The sequence below is a fragment of the Hemiscyllium ocellatum genome, chromosome 24 (genome assembly GCF_020745735.1).
Source record: "Hemiscyllium ocellatum isolate sHemOce1 chromosome 24, sHemOce1.pat.X.cur, whole genome shotgun sequence".
In the NCBI taxonomy this organism is placed as follows: Eukaryota; Metazoa; Chordata; class Chondrichthyes; order Orectolobiformes; family Hemiscylliidae; genus Hemiscyllium; species Hemiscyllium ocellatum.
The window spans coordinates 43,963,407-43,984,825 of NC_083424.1; the positions used below are offsets into that span (position 1 = coordinate 43,963,407).

Genomic DNA, 21,419 nt, shown 5'->3' on the forward strand with positions numbered 1-21,419 from the left:
TTGGTGCTCCAGTCACAGTAGAGGGTAAATCTTTGTTGGGAAGTGCTTAACTAAGCATGGCAGGTAAGCACAGAAGAGAGGGTTTCCCTGACATTCCAGTCATAGTCATACAGACCCTTCAGTCCAACCAGTCCATGCTGAGCATAATTCCGAACTAAACCGGTCCCACCCTGGCCCATATTCCTCCAACCCCTTTCCTATTCCTGCCAACTTTGGCTTGGATTTTCACTAATGGTGCACACTAGGAGATTTGGCACAGTCGATATAAGGGCAAAAGGTGGTTACAGGAGGCTTTGATGGACATGAATTGGCACTAAGTGGGAACAGATCCACAGTGTAGAAATCCTATGATTCAAACCCCCCTTGACTTCCAATTTAAAAAAAAGGGGTGAACAACTTGCAAACTTGTAAACATAGAGCAAACAGCTGTGATCAACCTCTGATAAAGACTTATAAGTACAACTTTAACCCTCGCAATGCTGAATTCAACTTTGGACCTTCCTACATATAACTGGTTATTCGAGTCGATACTTTTGAGGTAAGACCACACTAGGAAACACAAAGTACTCCTTTTGGTAAGGTACTTAACTCATCACCACTCCCTCCCCGTGCAAGTTGGATGGATGGAGGGTATAGATTGGCATGAATTATATGAGTGGCCATGAGTATAGGTGAAAGAATATTCAGAATACAAAGGACTATGGGAAGTGAGTGTGGAGGCACAGGAGAGAAATCTTAGGCCTTTGCCACTTCTGTTTCTGTGTCCCTCATGCCTTATCCTAGCAGTACTTCACTTTAGTGTCCTCTTTGCGGAAGTCTCTAAAATTTGCTTGTATTCGTAGATGTGGAACAGTAAATATTGTGTAATAAATCCAGAATAAGCGATTTATGGAGATGGCATAATTGCCCAAGAGCACTAACTAGCTTGTCTAAATCCTTATTTAGCATGTGGAGTATTAGCATGTGGAATATTAATGACTAAATGTGTACATGAATGATCCACTTTGTTAAATGTTTCTTTTGTACTTTTTACGCTCTAATAGTAGATCATCCATGATGGTATTGTGTAGCGGGGCAGGCTTCAGAGACTGTGTGGTCTACTTCTGCTCCTATTTTTTACATTTGTATAATTTCTTGAGCACAAAATAAATAAGACATTGTATGCGATATAGCTGAGTATTATCTTATCTTTGTGAAATTTGTGGTGTTCCTTCTTTACTGGAGGCTGAATATATTGTTATCCTCCCACCCAAAATACAGGTGCCCGATTCCCAACTTCTAAGTGTGCCGAGATTATGTGTGACTGCATACGTAAGAGTGTTGTCAGTCACTTGACGTTATTCTCACCTTGACATTGGCCTTAGCAAAATGTATTCCCAAGATCCCCGAAGCCCATGTACCAGTTCATGGGAACTGAGCATACAGCAGCCTCATACTGCATCACAAGCCCAATGTAGAGATAGACATGTGAGTATGTATTTGATATGGCGGATGGGGGAAGGAGTGGTGACGAGTTAAGTACCTTACCAAAAGGAGTACTTTGTGTTTCCCAGTGTGGTCTTCCCTCAAAAATATTAAACAGAATAACCAGTTATATGTAGGAAGCGCCAATGTTGAATTCAGCATTGCAAGGGTTAAAGTTGTACTTAAAAGTCTCTATCAGAGGCTGATCACAGCTGTTTGCTCTATGTTTAGCATTGGTCTGTCCCATGAAGTAGCAGCCTTGAGCCTGGGATCTCCTGGAACGGAGGCCCCTGATGTTATGCAAGTTGTTCACCCTTTTCTTTAAATTGGAGGTCAAGCGGCGTTTGAACCATAGAATCGCTACAGAGTGGAAGCAGGCCATTCGACCCATCAAATCCACATCGACCGTCTGAAGAGCATCCCACCTAGACCCATCCCCCTACCCTATCCCTGTAACCCCACGTTTCCCATGACTAATACACCTAACCAGCACATCCTTGGACACTAGGGGCAATTTAGCATGGCCAATCCACCTAACCTGCACATCCTTGGACTGTGGGAGGAAGCCAGGAGCACCCGGAGGAAACCTACACTGACATGAGGAGAATGTGCAAACTCTACACAGACAGTTGACGGAGGTTGTCATTGAACTGAGGTCTCTGGTACTGTGAGGCAGCAGTGTTAACCACTGAGCCACCGTACTGCCCTGGAGGCGCTATAGCTTGGCATAGTAGATATGGAAGACCTTTGGGTGAGTGAGAGCATGAGGTGGCACTTTCTGGCATGGGTGGGACATAGAGGTGTGCGACAGTTTGAGAGCTGCATGGATATTTCATGTTTTATTCTTTATTTTTAAAATTTGCACGCAGTGCCTTATCCTAGAGGCAGGCAGTCTGCCCAGCCCACTTCTACACCCAGCAACCTGCTCATTTATGCTGGGATCACCTATCCTGATCTGTAAGCCAGTATTTCCACATTTCCCTGCACCAGACTGATAAATCTGATTCCATTCAGGGAGCTCTGGCTGAAAATTAAAAAAAACAAGGGAGTGTCAGATATCCAGACACTCTGAAAGTTGCCCTATGATGGAGTTGGATCAGTGTCAAGGTGTAAGTAAAGGGGGACTTGGTGGCAGGCTACCTGCCTCTGTAGAGCTATTTCAGGCTCCATTGAGCCAGAAATTCTCTCAACTCTACGTACCTCTCTCAAGAGTAAAAATCTGGACATAACAGTTCAGATCATCATAAGTGACCACAAGAGTCCAGACAGAGTTGATAAGGAGAACCTATTCCCTTTGATAGGAAGGTTGAAAACAACAAAACATTGATTTAAATTGACTGGCAGATAACCTGATTTGATATAAGGAAAAACATTTTTAACGCAAGTGTTTTGAATCCGAAGTGCATTGCCTGAAAGTGTGTGACTGCAGAATCAACCAAAGGGAGTTTGGATAATTACCTGGAAAGATTTGCCTGGCTGTTGGGAGAGGGAATGGGACTAGCTGAGTGGCTGTTACAAAGAGACAATGTGAACCCAATGAGCCAAATGGCTCCCTTCTGTGCTATAACCATTCCGTGGTTAAATTAACTGGGATCCTGCTCTAGGTCCTTGGTTTAAATTATCTGTGTATTGACCTTGAATGCCGACAGAATAGGTCTTTACTATGGTGCCCTTGGATACCCAGCTGTCATTTATACATGAAATGTGGCAACTTGTGATACAAGAGGACTGCCTGTTTCAGCAGGAGAGAAGTGGAAAGAGTTAAGAGCATGTATGGTATGAAACAAGACTATCAATCAAGTGTAGTCTGGCATGATATATTTTCTTAGCTCAAAGTTCTCAATCATAGGTAATAAATATCGCTCAGAGTATCATTTTTTCTCATTTACAAAAATAGTGTCGTTAGTGTTATTTAGGCAACTGGGAGTCTATTTTGAAGCAAGAATGTAATTTATATTTCTGAAATAACAACCTTCAAAGCTGCAATGCTGCATTCCACAGAACCATAGCTGCAATTATATAGTACACAGAAAATATTTTCCAAAATGGAAAGTCTGAATGTTTCTCATGTATTGAATTGTTACTGATTGCCTCTGCTTACAATAATGTCGAAACGCTTGGTGCTAGAAGAGAATAAACCATCAGTTTGAAATTTGTTACGTGGCAAGACATGATTGAAAGCAAGCTGTTTCTGCAAATTCCATTACTGCTCACACATTGCTGCCAGAGACAGTTTATTTCTCTTTCAGCTGACATACTACAGATAAGAAATTTCTATTTGAAATAGGTTGGCTTTCCCAGTATAAGACCCATAATTTCAAAGCAAATAATTGGAAATATCGGTAGAGTGTCTGTGTTTAGCTGTAATTTGGCAGCAACAGTATTTGTTTATTAGTACATAATTTCAGTGTTGCTGATAAAAGATAAGATATAGGAGCAGAATTAGGCCATGCTGTCCATTAAGTCAACTCCACCATTCACCTTCTAAAAGGTCACCCCTCAGCCTCCGATACAGCAGGAGAAAAAAACCCTAACACATTCAGCCTGGACTGATAACTCAGTATATTCCCATCTATGGTGTATTCCCTTTTACTGTTTGACCTCCATAAATACATTACCTCCAGTGTTGAGCTCCATCTGCCACTTGCCTGCTCATTCCAATGGCCCATCTATATTATACTGGAGCTTACAGCTACTTCTACACTATCAACTACGTGGCCAGTTTTTGTGTTGTCTGCAGATCTCCCAATTGTGCCCTCTACGCTTATGTCCAAGTTGTTTTTGTAGAAAACAAACAGCTGGGGTCCCAACATCCAGCCCTGCAGAACACCACTTGAAACAGCTTTTCATTTGCAAGGGAGGCATCGGCCATTACCCCTTGCTTCCTATTACTAAGTCAACATTGGATCCAATTTAACACATTACACTGTATCTCCTGAGCTTTTACTTTTTTGACGAGTCTGCCAGATGGGACCTTGTCAATGCCTAACTAAAATCCATCTAGACAGCATCCACTACAGTACCCTCACCAATCCTCCATGTCACTTCCTCAAAGAATTCAGTCAAATTTGTAAGGCATGACCTTTCCTTAACAAAGCCATACTGATTATCCATGCATTTCTAAGAGAGATCTTATCTGGAAGAATTCTATCAATTTGTCCATCGCTAAAGTAAGACGAACAAGCTTCTAATTGTTAGGCATTTCCTAACAATTATCCTTTTGAAACAAAGGAACCACATTTGCATTCCTCCAGTCCTTTGACAGCTCACCTTCTCAGATACTCTGGTATTTCTTCCCTGACCTCCTTCAACATTTTCAGGAACAATCCATCTGGCACCGACAACTTACCCACTTTCAAGAATTCCAATCCTCTCTCATTATGATTATTTTGTCCAGTATTTCACATTGATCCTCTTGGAATCCCAAATCAACATCATCCCTTTTCTGTGTAACACAGACACAAAAATATCATTAAAAGTTTTTCCCATATCCTCTGCATCTTAACACAAGCTCCCTTCTTCATCTCTGATAGGTCCCACCTTTTTCCTTAGCTATCCTTTTGCTCTTTATACACTGCTAAAGCATCTTTGGGTTTTTGAAATGACTGCACAGAGGTCGGTATCCCGTCACCTAGACCCCCTTTATTTACTTGTGCACAGTACACTGGCTGTGGCCAGCCAGCTCAGAGTCAGTCCCCACAGTGAGGAGATTCTGAATGCCTTGTTTATATCTGTCAGCCAGGACTCCCTGATCGGTCCAGATTAACAATTTCACTCAAGGATCTCAAAAACAATTTGATTCATTTGGTTCCATTCACCACAGTTTTCTTTTATCTTGCTTGCTAACAATTTTTTACATCCTCTCTTTGATTACTTTACTCTTTTAGTTACACGATCCTTTTAGTACTTCTCTAGATAATCTGCAGTACTGGATTTGTTTTTGTGACTATGTAAGGTTTCTTTTTACTGTTTAATGTTCCCCTGTATTTTTCAAAACAACCACGGATGTCTAGATTTGGCAGTACCATTCTTATTTTTGGAGAGGACATGTCTGCTTTGTGCTTCAAGGATATTGCTTTTTAGTACCTTCTGCTGGTTTACCACTGATTTATCCTTTAGCAGTCCTGTCAAGTCTGCCTCAGCAAAATCACTTCTCAGTTTTGCAAAATTTGCCTTCTCCAAGTTATAAACATTTACTCCTGATTTATTTCTGTCCTTTCCCAAAATAATATTAAATCTCACGAAATTGTGGTCACTCTCCCTGATATGTTTGCACACTTTTACTTCACGCACTTGCTCATCTTCAATTCCCAAAACAAAAACAATGTGATTTTACCTTCCAGAATGTGCAAAGCATACTGACTGTGTACTTTCTTAAAGGCCTGTTGCAGAAACTTTTTGTTGTGCACTTATAGGGCAATTTAAAAGCAATACCAAATTAAACAGAAGACCACATTTTTAATGAATGAGAGGAGAGTGCTTATTGGTTGGTTAGTGAACTCTGTTTGGTTGAGGCATTGTCATGGAGAATGCACCAGTTAATGATGAGAATAACAGTTAAGTGCCAAAATTTGTTTAACTTTCAAACAAGATAGTTTGATTCTGATTGGTCAAAGCATTGCTCTGAGAAATGAGCTAGAGAATGGTTGTCATTTCTTTAGTTGCACTGAAACCTGACTGTTCAGGTTACTATAGGTGACCACATCAGGGGTCTGGATAGAGTTGAAACAGATGCAGAGCGTGTACAAGTTCTTTCTGTCTGAAAGGAAGAAGACCCTGTGAGCTAATACGTGAAGCTTTTAGTACATGCAAGTGGACCATGCTCTAAATTTGACTGATAATCCTAACATTAGCAATTAGTATAATTTTGTACACACTCAGGATCATGTACCAAATGTTGTCCAATTGCAGAATCACATGTAGCATGGCAATTTCTCCAACAATTAGGGTTCACTTCCAACCAATCAATACTCTCCTCCCATTCAGTACAAATGTGGTTTTCCTTTTACTTTGGTATTTCTTGTGCATTGTCTTGATGTGCACAAGATAAAAATTTTTGATAAAATGTGTGATTTTTAAGCAGCATATAATATTGGAAAAAATATCATGTGGCATATCATGTGAAATACTTCATTAAAAGCACAGTTGCAGGATTTCCTGGACTTGATAAATTGAAGGGAGCAAAAGTAGGGAACAAAATGTTTATATCTCCTTTCTAACATATCGCAAATGTTGAAATATCTGAAATCTGAAATCTCGTGCCAAGATCATGTAATTTCAGGTAAACTAATGCACATATTTTGAGGATAATTTCTATTTGGGATTCATGCAGCAACAATGACAGCTACTTGTGTTTAAATAGCATCTTTGACGTTTTAAAATCCCATGGCACTTCAAATGAGGATTATCAAAGAAGATTTGGCATGGAGTTATATAAAGAAATGTTGCCATGATTAGAGATATTGAGCTATAGGGAGAGGCTGAATAGGCTGGGGCATTTTTTCCCTGAAGCGTCAGAGGTTGAGGGATGACTTATAGAGGTTGATAAAATCATGAGGAGCATGGATAGGGTCAATAGCCAAAGTCTTTTTTCCAGTGTAGGGGAGTCCAAATTAGACGGCATAGGTTTAAGGTGAGAGGGGAAAGATTTTAAAGGAACACGAGCAACAACTTTTTCATTCAGAGGGCCGTGTGAGCTGCCAGAGGAAGTGGTGGAGACTGGTACAATTACAACATTTAAAAGACGTCTGGATGGGTATAATGAATAGGAAGGGTTTAGAAGGATGTGGGGCAAATGTTAGCAAATGAGACTAGATCAGTTTAGGATATCTGGTTGGCATAGACAAGATAGCTGAAGGGTTTGATTCCATGCTGTATAGCTCTATGAATCTATTAGATGGGAGAGGGCCATAGAGGTAGACTTTAATCAGTGGTTTAAAGTAACAGGGAGAGGATTAGGGAGGTAAAATCTGAGCTACTGAAGACATAAAAATTGGGGATGTGCAAGAGGCCAAAATTAAAGAAAGGGTGTTGTCAGGTTAAAGAAGGTTACCCATCTGGGAAGAAGCTGAAAATGCATTGCTGGAAAAGCGCAGCAAGTCAGGCAGCATCCAAGGAGCAGGAGAATCAATGTTTCGGGCATCAGCCCTTCTCCAGCATCTGCAGTCCTCACTTTTTCCCATTTGGGAAGAAAACAAATCAACAGACTTTCAGCCCAAATTCTGAAATTGTTAATATAATTGGTAGTTAAAAATTACCAGAAGTAAGAATTGACTGTGTATGACGATGATTGACTTTGGCTTTGTATACCAAATAGATGCTGAAACATTTCTGAACTTTTAACCTATCAACAAACTATTAAGTCCATTTCGATGGTTAGGATGTGAATTTCCTCTTCAGTAGATTCAATCTGATAACAAATACAGAGTATTTGTCAGGTTTATGTGAATAGAGTAATTTAAATTCCAATGTTATACTTTATCGGTGCATTACACTGGGAAATTAAGGTCCTTTATTACATTCTTACATTCTGAAATAAGTTGAAAGAGGTGGCTGTATAGATAGAAGTTGATCATCTTTCCAGACTCTGGAATGCTTTCTGTAGATTGGAAATTGTCAATGTAACGGCACTCTTTAAGGAGGGAGAGAGAAGGTGGGCGGCACGGTGGCACAGTGGTTAGCACTGCTGCCTCACAGCGCCTGAGACCCGGGTTCAATTCCCGACTCAGGCGACTGACTGTGTGGAGTTTGTACGTTCTCCCCGTGTCTGCGTGGGTTTCCTCCGGGTGCTCCGGTTTCCTTCCACAGTCCAAAAATGTGCGGGTCAGGTGAATTGGCCATGCTAAATTGCCCGTAGTGTTAGGTAAGGGGTAAATGTAGGGGTATGGGTGGGTTGCGCTTCGGCTGGTCGGTGTGGACTTGTTGGGCCGAAGGGCCTGTTTCCACACTGTAAGTAATCTAATCTAATCTAATCTAAAATGGGAAACCACATTCCTACTAGCCTAACATCAGTCGTAGAGAAAATACTGAAATCACTGATAAAGGATGTGATAGTAGGACACTAGGAATTAAGAGTAGCATTGGGCAGTGCTGGCATGAATTTATGAAAGACATATCCCAATTAACAAACCTTCATGGGATTTGTCAGGATGTAAGTAGCAGAATCGATAAAGAAGAACCAGTGAATGCGGTGTATTTAGATTTTCAGAAAGCTTTTAATAAGGTTCCATACAAGAGGTTAGTAAATAAAACTAGAGTACCAGGGATGGTGAATTTACTAACATCGATTGAGAACTATTTAACAGATAGAAAACAGAATTAGGGATTAATGGATCATCTTTAGGTTGAAGGCTGTGACTAATGAGGTGCACATTTAGTCATTAATATTCCACATGCTTATACTCCACATGCTAAATAAGGATTTAGACAAGCTAGTTAGTGCTCTTGGGCAATTACGCCATCTCCATAAATCGCTTATTCTGGACTTATTACACAATATTTACTGTTCCACATCTACGAATACAAGCAAATTTTAGAGACTTCCGCAAAGAGGACACTAAAGTGAAGTACTGCTAGGATAAGGCATGAGGGACACAGAAACAGAAGTGGCAAAGGCCTAAGATTTCTCTCCTGTGCCTCCACACTCACTTCCCATAGTCCTTTGTATTCTGAATATTCTTTCACCTATACTCATGGCCACTCATATAATTCATGCCAATCTATACCCTCCATCCATCCAACTTGCACGGGGAGGGAGTGGTGATGAGTTAAGTACCTTACCAAAAGGAGTACTTTGTGTTTCCTAGTGTGGTCTTACCTCAAAAGTATCGACTCGAATAACCAGTTATATGTAGGAAGGTCCAAAGTTGAATTCAGCATTGCGAGGGTTAAAGTTGTACTTATAAGTCTTTATCAGAGGTTGATCACAGCTGTTTGCTCTATGTTTACAAGTTTGCAAGTTGTTCACCCCTTTTTTTTAAATTGGAAGTCAAGGGGGGTTTGAATCATAGGATTTCTACACTGTGGATCTGTTCCCACTTAGTGCCAATTCATGTCCATCAAAGCCTCCTGTAACCACCTTTTGCCCTTATATCGACTGTGCCAAATCTCCTAGTGTGCACCATTAGTGAAAATCCAAGCCAAAGTTGGCAGGAATAGGAAAGGGGTTGGAGGAATATGGGCCAGGGTGGGACCGGTTTAGTTCGGAATTATGCTCAGCATGGACTGGTTGGACTGAAGGGTCTGTATGACTATGACTGGAATGTCAGGGAAACCCTCTCTTCTGTGCTTACCTGCCATGCTTAGTTAAGCACTTCCCAACAAAGATTTACCCTCTACTGTGACTGGAGCACCAACACTGGATGACATTTTTTTCCTCTTTAGGAGAATGAAAGAAAGACCTGTATTTTACATAAAACTTTTCACAAGGTCACGATTTTTCAAAACCATTTACAAGCGATATTTCTGAACCGAGGTCAAAATGTAACAAATGCAGCAAGCAATTTCCACACAACCAGCAGTGGAAAAAAATGACTAGATATTCTGCTTGAAGTGTTAGCTGATAGATACAAATGGCCAGGACTCCAGGAGGATTCCACTACTTCTCTTCAAATAGTGGCAAGTGATCTTTTTACATCCACCCAAGAGGGTAACAGGAGTTTGCTTAACATCTCATCTAAAATATAGCACCTCCTACAGTACAGCATTGCCTCAACAGACGCTGTGCTACTAACCCAACCGAATCTATTAATTCAGCACAGGCCTGACCAGGGACAAAACCTGAACTTGCACAGACTGTACAACAAAATACCACACCAGGGATGAATGCTAAATCATGTAATTTATAGCAAATAAGACCATTCAGCCAACAGTGTTTGTTAGACTCTTTTAGAGTTGACTGCTTCCATCCTACACATCAGCTGTTTTCCAAAACCCTGAAAATTAAATCTCTCCAAGTACTGTTCAATTGCTTTTTGAAGGTTTCTGTGGAATCGGGTTTCACTATTCTTTCAGGCAGTGCATGCTAGAACAGGGGGGAGTGCGAAATCATTTCTGCTCTAGTTCTTTTACCAATCATTTTAAATCTGTAGAACTTGGGGACGAGTGGCAGAGTGGTTGATGAGGTGCCTTCGAGAAAGAAAGCGAAGGTTGGAAGTCAAGGATAGGTGTTCCAAGTGGCTGAAAATGGGATGTGATGTTCCACAAGGATTAGTGCGGAAAATAAAACTCTTCACAATTTTTATTAATGAATTGGACCTTGAAATCAAAAACATGATTTATAAATTTGCTGACATCATCAAATTGGTGGAATGGGGGTGGGATAGTTAATAACAATGTAGAAAGGCAACAAATTACAGAAGGATGTTACAGTTACTGAACATCTCTGAATGGGTTGACTAGAAAAATAGGTAACATTTTTTAAAAATTAAAGCAGATTTGTTGCCTTCTTGTGGCACAGTGATAGTGTCCCAACCTCTAGTTCAGGGGGTCTGGGAGCCCCGGATTCAAGTTGCCAGAGGTGTGGAACAACATCGCTGAACTGGTTGATTCGAAAAATAGGTGAAAGCAGACTTGTTGGGACCCTCTTGTGGTGCAGTGGATAGTGTCCCTGCCTCTGGACTGGGAAGTCTGCTCTAGAGGGATGTTCAAGTCCCCTCTGCTCTAGAGGGTGCAATTACCGAAGTTATGTTAAACTTGTTTCAAAGGTGGGTTAGACTGAACCAAAGATCACAGTGTGCAATGGCTGAATTACAAAAAAGATAAAAAGACTGGAGAGTGTGAATCAAAGGCTTATACAAGTGATGTGATGAAATGCAAGACTTTACATTTTAAGAATGGATTGGCAGGCTGGATCTCTTTTATTGAAAAAGGTGATAGGTCCTTTAACAGAGTTCTTTAAGATTATGGAAGGTTTTGATGGAATGGATAGAATGTTTTCTCTTGTGGGTAAGTGCATTGCTAGAAGCCATCAATATTAGTGAGTGATGAGTTCAATGAACTTGGTTCAACAGTACCAGAGAGAAGAGGAAATTGGCCAAGCATATGAAAGAGAGGCAAGGTTATAATGATAGATTTTAGCTTAGGAATGATGGGCAGAGGATTGAATGGAGCATTGTACTGATATGAACTGACCAAATGGCCTTATGCAGTGCTGTATAAGCCTATGTAATTGTGCAGAAATCTCTGATCCCTGGTTACGGACCCATTCCCAAGGAGACAGCTTCTCCGTTTTTGCTCTGTTCAAAACCTTGTGATTTTGAACATCTCTATCATGTCTGTCTTATCCTTTGCTTCCCTAACCTCACATTTGCCAGAGTCCCCACACAAATGATGACCCTCATCCTTGATATAATTGTACATAATATCCAGCTGAGGCTTAACTAGTGATTTGTAAGGGTTTGCATGACTTCTTTGTTTTCATGTTCAAAGCCTTTGTTTACAAGGCTAAGCATTCCATGTAATAAAAATAGAAAGTGCTGGAGAAATCAGAGAAGTTCTGAAGAAGGGCTATATTTGGATGTGAAACATTAACTGTGTTTCTCTCTCCACTGACATTGCCAGACCTGTTGAGTTTCTCCAGCATTCTCTTATTTTATTTTAGATTCCCAACATCTACAGTATTTTATTAATATTCTATGCAATTGCTTAACCGTTTCATTGAGTTACCCTGTCACCTTCAAGGATTTATAAATAAGCACCTTCAGGTCCCTCTGTTCTTGGCACCTCTCTCAAACTGTATCATTCACACTGTCTTTTCATGCTGTTTCATCATCATGACTAACAGCTAATCAGCAATCCATTTCGAGCTGAATAAAGTGGTGCTCCCTACCAAACTTTGGCTTCTTGCAACCAGGTCTGATGAGTGCAAGACAAAAAGCTTTGACTTTGTGGTGTGTGCGTCTCTCTCTCCCTCTGTCTGTCCGATAATTGCTGTGTTACTGTAACACAATTCACCACAGCCGAAGAAATGAACCTCACCCAACAGCTTTGATGATCTAATTTTCAATTTTAATATTAGCATTTCTTTGACCTTTACTCATTCACAGGATGATGGCAGTGCTGGCTAGGCCAGCATTTATTGCTCAACCCTAATTGCCCAGAGGGCAGGTAAGAGTCAACCACATTGCTGTGGGTCTGGAGTCACATGTAGGCCAGACTAGGTAAGGATGGCAGTTTCCTTCCCTGAAGGACATTAATGAATCAGATGGGTTTTTCTAACAATCGACAATAGATTCACGGTTATCATTAGCCTCCTATTTCCAGATTTTATTTGTTGAATTCAAATTGTGGCTGTGGCTGGATTTGAACCTGTGTTTCTGGATTAACAGTCAAGATTAGAGTGGTGCTGGAAAAGTACGGCAGGTCTTGCAGCATCCGAGGAGCAGGAAAATCAACATCGATTTTCCTGCTCCGCGGATGCTGCCTGACCTGCTGTGCTTTTCCAGGACCACTCTAATCCTGACTGATCTCCAGCATTTGCAGTACACACTTTCGCCTTTCTGGATTAACAGTCCAGCGAAAATTCCACAAGGCCATCACCTCACCAACAAACAATATTTTATGTGAATTAATCATTTGTATTTATATTTTGCTCGTCGAGGTAGATTCCTTTGTTGCAACCAGGACAGAGATTTTGGAGTTCTCTTCCCATAAGGTTGGAGGATGGGTCTTTAAATTTATTCAAGGTTATGTTAGACAGATCCTTGACAGACAAAGGGAGTACTGGGTTATGGGTGCAGACAGGAAAGTGGAGCTGAGACCACAACCAGATCAGCTATGATCTTTCTGAATGGTAGAGCAAGCTTGAAAGGTCAAACTCCTGCTCTTAATACTTTTGATACACAATTATCCCAACAAAACTGACTTAATATTTAAAGAAGTTTCAAAGGAGACAACTGATCTGGGGCTCAGCATGCAGCAACAGATCTAAGGAATTTATCTATCAAAAGACATTTAACAACCTTGCTGTCCCAATTACAAGCATACAGCCGTGAAAACTGACAGTGTGCGCCTAAAAGAAAGAGTGATTTCAAACATCAAAGCCTTATCTTGATATATAAGAAAAACTCTAAACTTTCATTACCTTTATATATGATTTTCCATTATCCTTCAGCATGGCTGCTCTCCAGGTTAACAAGCGAGCACTCTCTAGTGCCAGGCCCATATCAGCCAGTTTGAACTATAAACAAACAAAACATCACTCGTACCAATTCTTCTAAATTATTACTTGTTTACAAGTTCAAAGGTATACATTATGGATCAGCATTGTACTTTTAGCAGTAGAATGCTACCTTTCTAGATCAGAATAGGATTCGATATTAGAATTTCAGTTATTCCACCATTCAGACAAATTACAAGCTGCTGCCTTGGCCAACAGATGATAATGCTGACAGATAGTGGAGGAAATTCTCAATGTAACATTATTGTTTGCAGTGTAGAAACACTCATATGGATCATTATACATGTTTCAACTCCTTGGTAGACCTACCCAATTAGTCCCACTCTCTACTCTTTCTCTGTAACCTAAAGTAGATTTGCTTCTTCAATTAGAAATCTCTTTTGAACGTTTCAACCACTTCTGCTCCTACCTCTTCTTCATTCCAACTCACTGTATTAGCAAAGGGAAGTCTTAAAGTCACCTACAGTTCTTTTGAATATCACCTTAAATCTGTGTGGTCTGATTACCAAACTTTCTGGCATAGGAGACAGATTTTCATTATTAATCTTTCAAAAGCATTTATGACTTTGAACAAATACAAACTAGCTTTTAACCTTCTCTGCTTGAATACCACACCAGCTTCTCCAGTCCTTCCACTTGCCTGTAGTCACCAGCAAGATTCTAACTGACCGTTCCTGCACCTGTTCTAAGTCCGAGATACCCTTCCTAACATGTGGTGTCCAGGATTGAACACAGTACTTTACCGGAGGCCTGTAAGTGCTTAGTAAAGATTTGGCAGACCAGTTGTTTTTATATTCACTGCCTCTATCGTTAAAGATAGGAATTCTATATGCTTTTTTAGCAGCCTTGTATACTTGTCATACAACCTTCTAAGATTTGTCTACACACACCCTTAGAACTGTCTCTTCCCAGACCCAATTTAAATTGTTAACATTTAGTTTATATTGCTTCTCCTCATCCTCCACTTTCCTAGTTAAATTTATTCTGCCTTGTCTCTCCCAATTCCGTTACAGACAAAAAGAATGCAATTGCTGGAATCCAAGGTAGACAAGCAGGAGGCTGGAAGAACATAGCAAGCCAGGCAGCATCAGGTATGTAACACTTCTTCAGGACAGGGGGTGGGTGTAAGGGGAGCTGCAGGCAAAGGGGGTGGCGGGGGCAGGGTGGTGAAGTGGGGATGGGTGAAGACAGGTAGAGGGTACAACCTGGTTGGTCAATGGGAGGAATTAATCCGGTAGGTGGCAGGGAGGAGAGGAAGGGAGGGGATGGACTGGGAAGGGAGTCGGGGGATGGGAAGGGAGGTTATTTGAAATTGGAGAACTCAATGTTGAGTACTCTGGGCTGTAGGCTGCCCAGGCAGAAGATGAGATGTTGTATCTCCAATTTACGGTTTGGTTCATTGTGGCAATGGAGGAGGCCAAGGATGGTCATGACAGAAAGGGAGTGGGTAGGGGAATTAAAATGGGCAGTGACTAGGAGATCTGGTCAGCCCCTGCAGGCCTAGCTGAGATGCGAACCATTCCCTAAGTTTCCATTTGGTCTCCCCGATGTAGAGAAGACCAGATTGGGAGCACCGGACACAGTAAACTAGGTTGGAGAAAGGGAAGGGAGGTGTCCGAGATGGACCAAGTGAATTTGAGGGTGGGGTGAAATTTGTGGGCGAAGGCAATTCATTGACTTCACCGACAACTTCCACTCTGCCCTCAATTCACTTGGTCTGTCTTAAACATCTCCCTCCCCTTTCTTGACCTCTCCATTTCCATCTCTGGCAATAGTCTCCAGTGGGATGTTCATTATAAACTCACACATTCTCACAATGACCTGGACTACACCTCCTGCCACCAAGTATCCTGCAAGAACTCCATCCCCTTCTCCTAATTTCTCCATCTCCGCTGCATCTGCTAGGACGAGGAGAATTCCACTCCCAAGCATCCCAGGTGTCCACCTATTTTGAACAACGTGCTTCTCCCGGCTCTGTCATCCACACAGCCCTCCAACGCACCATCTCCATTCCCTGTTCTACTGCCCTAAATCTCTCCAAATGCAAGAAAGACAGAGTCCCCCTTGTCCTCATCTACCACCTCAAAAGTCTCTGTACCCAGCGCATCATCTTTAAACACTACCACCAACTCCGAGACCTCACCACCAAGAACATCTTTCCCTTGCCACCCATCTCCGCCTTCCGCAAGGACCATTCCCTCTGCCAATCCTTGGTTTGTCCCACCCTCCCCACTAACCTCCCCAAACGTCCAGGTACCCCTGCTACCGGAAAAGATGAAAAACCTGCTTGTACACCTACTCCCCTCACTCCATCCAGGGCCCAAATAGTCCTACCAGGTGAAACAGAGATTCATCTACCTCTCCTCTAACCTAGTTTACTGCATCAGGTGATCCCGATGTGGTCTTCTCTACATCAGAGAGACCGAACGTATACTTAAGGAACAGTTCACTGCACGTCTCAGCCGGGCCTGCAAGGGGTCCGCCAGACCTCCCAATCACTGCTCATTTTAATTCCCCTTCCCACTCCCTTTCTGATGTGACTATCCTTGGCCTCCTCCATTACCACAATGAACCAAACTGCAAATTCGAAGAACAACACCTCACCTTCCGCCTGAGCAGCCCACAGCCTGTGAGGACTCAACATTGAGTTCTCCAATTCCAAATAATCTCCCTTCCCATCCCCTGACTCCCTTCCTAGCCCTTCCCGCTCCCTTCCACTCCTCCCTGCCACTTACCAGATTCATTGATCAACCAGGTCATACCCTCCCTCTTCACCTATCACCACCTCACCACCCTTCCCCCACCACCACCTTTCTCTGTAGCTCCCCTTAAACCCACCCCCAGTCTTGAAGGGTTACACCTGAAACGTCGACCTCTCCACCTCCTGATGCTACCTGGCCTGCTGTGTTCTTCTAGCCTCCTGCTTGTCTACCTTGTCTCCCCCAATTCTAGCAGTCTGTGATCTCCTGAAGTTTGTTCCTGTCTCTTTCACTGTATACTATTTTTGCAAATTTTCTACCAGCTGCAGACTCTGTAATTGGAGAACAGAGTAGGTTGGGCAGTGACTGGATAAGAATTTAAACTACTGCTTCTGCTAATGGTCTGAAAGAGGAGACAGCTAAATCTGGAAAAGTGGCAGAAATAGAGTCATACGGTCATAGAGATGTACAGCACGGAAACAGGCCCTTCGGTCCACCCCGTCCATGCCGACCAGATATCCCAACCCGATCTAGTCCCACCTGCCAGTACCTGGCCTATATCCCTCTAAACCCTTCCTATTCATATACCCATCCAAATGTCTCTTAAATGTTGCAACTGTATCAGCCTCCACCACATCCTCTGACAGCTCATTCCATACACGTACTACCCTCTGTGTGAAAAAGTTGCCCCTTAGGTCTCTTTTATATCTTTCCCCTCTCACCCTAAACCTACGCCCTCTAGTTCTGGACTCCCCAACCCCAGGGAAAAGACTTTGTCTATTTATGCTATCCTTGCCCCTCATAATTTTGTAAACCTCTATAAGGCCACCCCTTGGCCTCCGATGCTCCAGGGAAAACACAGCCCCAGCCTGTTCAGCCTCTTCCTGTAGCTCAGATCCTACAACCCTGGCAACATCCTTTTCTGAACCCTGTCAAGTTTCACAACATCTTTCCGATAGGAAGGAGTCCAGAACTGCATGCAATATTCCAACAGTGGCCTAACCAATGTCCTGCACAGCCGCAACTCCTGTATTCAATACTCTGACCAATAAAGGAAAGCATACCAATCGCTTTCTTCACTATCCTATCTACCGTGGGTGGCACGGTGGCACAGTGGTGAGCACTGCTGTCTCACAGCGCCAGAGACCTGGGTTCAATTCCCGCCTCAGGCGACTGACTGTGTGGAGTTTGCACATTCTCCCCGTGTCTGTGTGGGTTTCCTCTGGGTGCTCCGGTTTCCTCCCACAGTCCAAAAATGTACAGGTTAGGTGAATTGGCCAGGCTAAATTGCCTGTAGTGTTAGGTGCAGGGGTCAATGTAGGGGAATGGGTCTGGGTGGGTGCGCTTCGGTGGGTTGGTGTGGACTTGTTGGGCTGAAGGGCCTGTTCCCACGCTGTAAGTAATCTAATCTACCTGTGACTCCACTTTCAAGGAGTTATGAACCTGCACTCCAAGGTCTCTTTGTTCAGCAGCATTCCCTAGGACCTTACCATTAAGTGTATAAGTCCTGCTAAGGTTTGCTTTTCCAAAATGCAGCACCTTGCATTTATCTGAATTAAACTCCATTTGCCACTTCTCAGCCCATTGGCCCATCTGGTCAAGATCCTGTTGGAATCTGAGGTAACCCTCTTCGTTGTCCATTACATCTCCATTTTTGGTGTCATCTGCAAACTTACTAACTGTACCTCTTATGCTCGCATCCAAATCATTTATGTAAATGACAAAAAGTAGAGGACCCAGCACCGATCCTTGTGGCACTCCACTGGTCACAGGCCTCCAGTCTGAAAAACAACCCTCCACCATCACCCTCTGTCTTCTACCTTTGAGCCAGTTCTGTATCCAAATGGCCAGTTCTCCCTGTATTCCATGAGATCTAACCTTGCTAATCAGTCTCCCATGGGGAACCTTGTCAAACACCTTACTGAAGTCCATATAGATCACATCTACTGCTCTGCCCTCATCAATCTTCTTTGTTACTTCTTCAAAAAACTCAATCAAGTTTGTGAGACATGATTTCCCACACACAAAGCCATGTTGACTATCCCTAATCAGTCTTTGCCTTTCCAAATACATGTACATCCTATCTCTCAGGATTCCCTCCAACAACTTGCCCACCACTGAGGTCAGGCTCACTGGTCTATAGTTCCCTGGCTTATCTTTACCGCCCTTCTTAACCAGTGGCACCACGTTTGCCAAACTCCAGTCTTCCAGCATCTCACCTGTGACTATCGATGATACAAATATCTCAGCAAGAGGCCCAGCAATCACTTCTCTAGCTTCCCACAGAGTTCTCGGGTATATCTCATCAGGTCCTGGGGATTTATCCAGCTTTAACCGTTTCAAGACATCCAGCACTTCCTCCTCTGTAATCGGGACATTTTGCAAGGTGTCACCATCTATTTCCCTACAGTCTATATCTTCCATATCCTTTTCCACAGTAAATACTGATGCAAAATATTCATTTAGTATCTTCCCCATTTTCTGTGGCTCCACACAAAGATCGCCTTGCTGACCTTTGAGGGGCCCTATTCTCTCCCTAGTTACCCTTTTGTCCTTAATATATTTGTAAAAACTCTTTGGATTCTCCTTAATTCTATTTGCCAAAGCTATCTCATGTCCCCGTTTTGTCCTCCTGATTTCCCTCTTGAGTATACTCCTACTTCCTTTATACTCTTCCAAGGATTCACTCAATCTATCCTGTCTATACCTAACATATACTTCCTTCTTTTTCTTAACCAAACCCTCAAATTCTTTAGTCATCCAGCATTCCCTATACCTACCAGCCTTCCTTTTCACCCTGACAGGGATATACTTTCTCTGGATTCTTGCTATCTCATTTCTGAAGGCTTCCCATTTTTGTAAACATGCTGTGATTTGTGGGCGGCACGGTGGCACAGTGGTTAGCACTGCTGCCTCACAGCGCCAGAGACCCGGGTTCAATACCCGCCTCAGGCGACTGACTGTGTGGAGTTTGTACATTCTCCCCGTGTCTGCGTGCGTTTCCTCTGGGTACTCCAGTTTCCTCCCACAGTCCAAAGATGTGCAGGTCAGGTGAATTGGCCATGCTAAATTGCCCGTAGTGTTAGGTAAGGGGTAAATGTAGGGGTATGGGTGGGTTGCGCTTCGGCGGGTCGGTGTGGACTTGTTGGGCCGAAGGGCCTGTTTCCACACTGTAAGTAATCTAATCTAATCTAATCCACAAAAAAAGAAGCTTGAAGGGGAATCAATGTATAAATTACTTATAGGCAACACAGTCTGAAAACTTTCCAAACTAGCAATTCACAAACAAAAAGAACCTTGCAGAAATACCACTTCACATGTGCAATCCTATTGTGATGACAATATCTAATAGAAAACTGTTGTTGGGAACCAGACATCATTCAAACTTTCCAAGATTTCCATCAATCTATAAGGAGAGTTAAACCCAACGTGCCCCTGCATCTGACCTGAATCCAGTGCTTGCTGTAGGACAAGTTTATGTCTGCGTTGTGAGTAGTCCAATTTTAACTCTCGTTATTATCAACACCTTGTGGTTGAATCTCTGCAGTGATCCCTCAATTGCCTGATATTTTTGAGCAAACCCTTCAATGCCATTTCTCTAGGATATTTGTGGGCCCTCTCACCAATGCAATTAGGAGAGATTCCATGGGAGTGACTATGTTAATTTTACCTGAGTAGCCTGAAGTTTGGAGATTGGTGAGCCAAAGGCTATCCTTTTCTCAGCATAGTCCACAGCACAGTCCAGGGCTGCTTGAGCAATTCCGAGGGCCTGCGAGGCAATACCAATCCGACCTGAATCTAGTGTTTGCTGAAAGACAAATTACGAAAATGTTAACTGGCAAGTAATGTTGTCGAACTGAGTAACTTTTAAGCACAATGGACAATGTCATCAATCAAGGTGCTAGCCTACAGGAAAATGTTATTTTGCAATAACTAAAGGTAATCAAGTTTTGTGCACTTTCGAGTTGTGCTTGTGACCTCTACACAAGTATGATTAGCCACTTACCAGAGTCAGACAGTTTCACCTGCAGGTAAATCAAGGTTATTCCGTAATCTGACTTGTCATAGAGTCATACAGCATGGAAACAGACCCTTTGGTCCAATTAGTCCCCGCCAACCAAGTTTTCCAAACTAAACTAGTCCCACTTGCCTGCATTTGGCCTACATCCCTTTAAACCTTTCCTATTCACATATCTGTCCAAATGTCTTTTCAATGCTGTAACTACATCTACATCCACCACTTCCTCTGGCAATTTCTTCCACATACCACCCACTCTGAGTGAAAAAGTTGCTCTTCAGGTTCCTTTTAAATCTTCTTCCTCTCACATTAAAAATATGCCTCTAGTTTTAAACTGCCCTACTCTAGACAGAAGACCTTTGCTATTCACTTCATCTTTGCCCCTCATGATTTTGTAAACCTCTACAAGGTCACCCCCTCAACCTCTTACATTCCAGTGAATAAAGTCCAAACCAATCATATAACTCAAAGTCTCCAGTCCCAGCAATATCCTAGTAAATATTTTCTGAAACCTTTCTAATTTAATAATACCCTTCCTATAGCAGGATGACCAGAACTATACACAGTGCTCCAAAAGTTGCCTCGCCAATGTACTGTACAACCGCTCCAAGTCTATACTGAATAGTCTGACCAATGAAGGCAAGTGTATGAAATGCCTTCTCAACCACCCTGTCTCCCCTGTGATGCAACTTGCAAGGAATTATGTACCTGGACCCCTAGGTCTCTCTCTGCGCAACAATATTATCCAGAGCCTTACTGTTAACTTTATAACTCCTGCACATGTTCATCCTACCAAACACTTCACATTTATCCAAACTAAACTCCATTTGCCATTCCTCAGCTCACTGGCCCAACTGATCACAATTCCTCTGTAATCTAAGATAACCTTCTTCACCATCCGCTGTAGCATCAATTTTGGTGTCATCTGCAAACTAACTGTTCCTTCTAAATTCTCATTCAAATTGTTTATATAAATAACAAACAAGAGTGGACCCAGCAGTGATCCCTGTGGAACACAGCTGGTCATAGGCTTCCAGTCCGAAAACCAACCCTCCAACAA

At 42.4% G+C, this 21,419-nt stretch overlaps 1 protein-coding gene across 3 annotated transcripts in view; it reads right to left on the reverse strand.

Annotated features, from left to right (window-relative positions):
• acads (acyl-CoA dehydrogenase short chain) overlaps positions 1-21,419 on the reverse strand; it is a 190,530-nt gene that overhangs the window by 30,906 nt on the left and 138,205 nt on the right. For all 3 annotated transcript variants that reach the window (XM_060843729.1, XM_060843728.1, XM_060843727.1), the window contains 2 exons: positions 20,012-20,149; positions 13,547-13,642 (listed from right to left, as the gene is read on the reverse strand). In XM_060843729.1, coding sequence (XP_060699712.1) covers positions 13,547-13,642; positions 20,012-20,149 — 234 coding nt within the window. The remainder of the gene's footprint in view (positions 1-13,546; positions 13,643-20,011; positions 20,150-21,419) is intronic.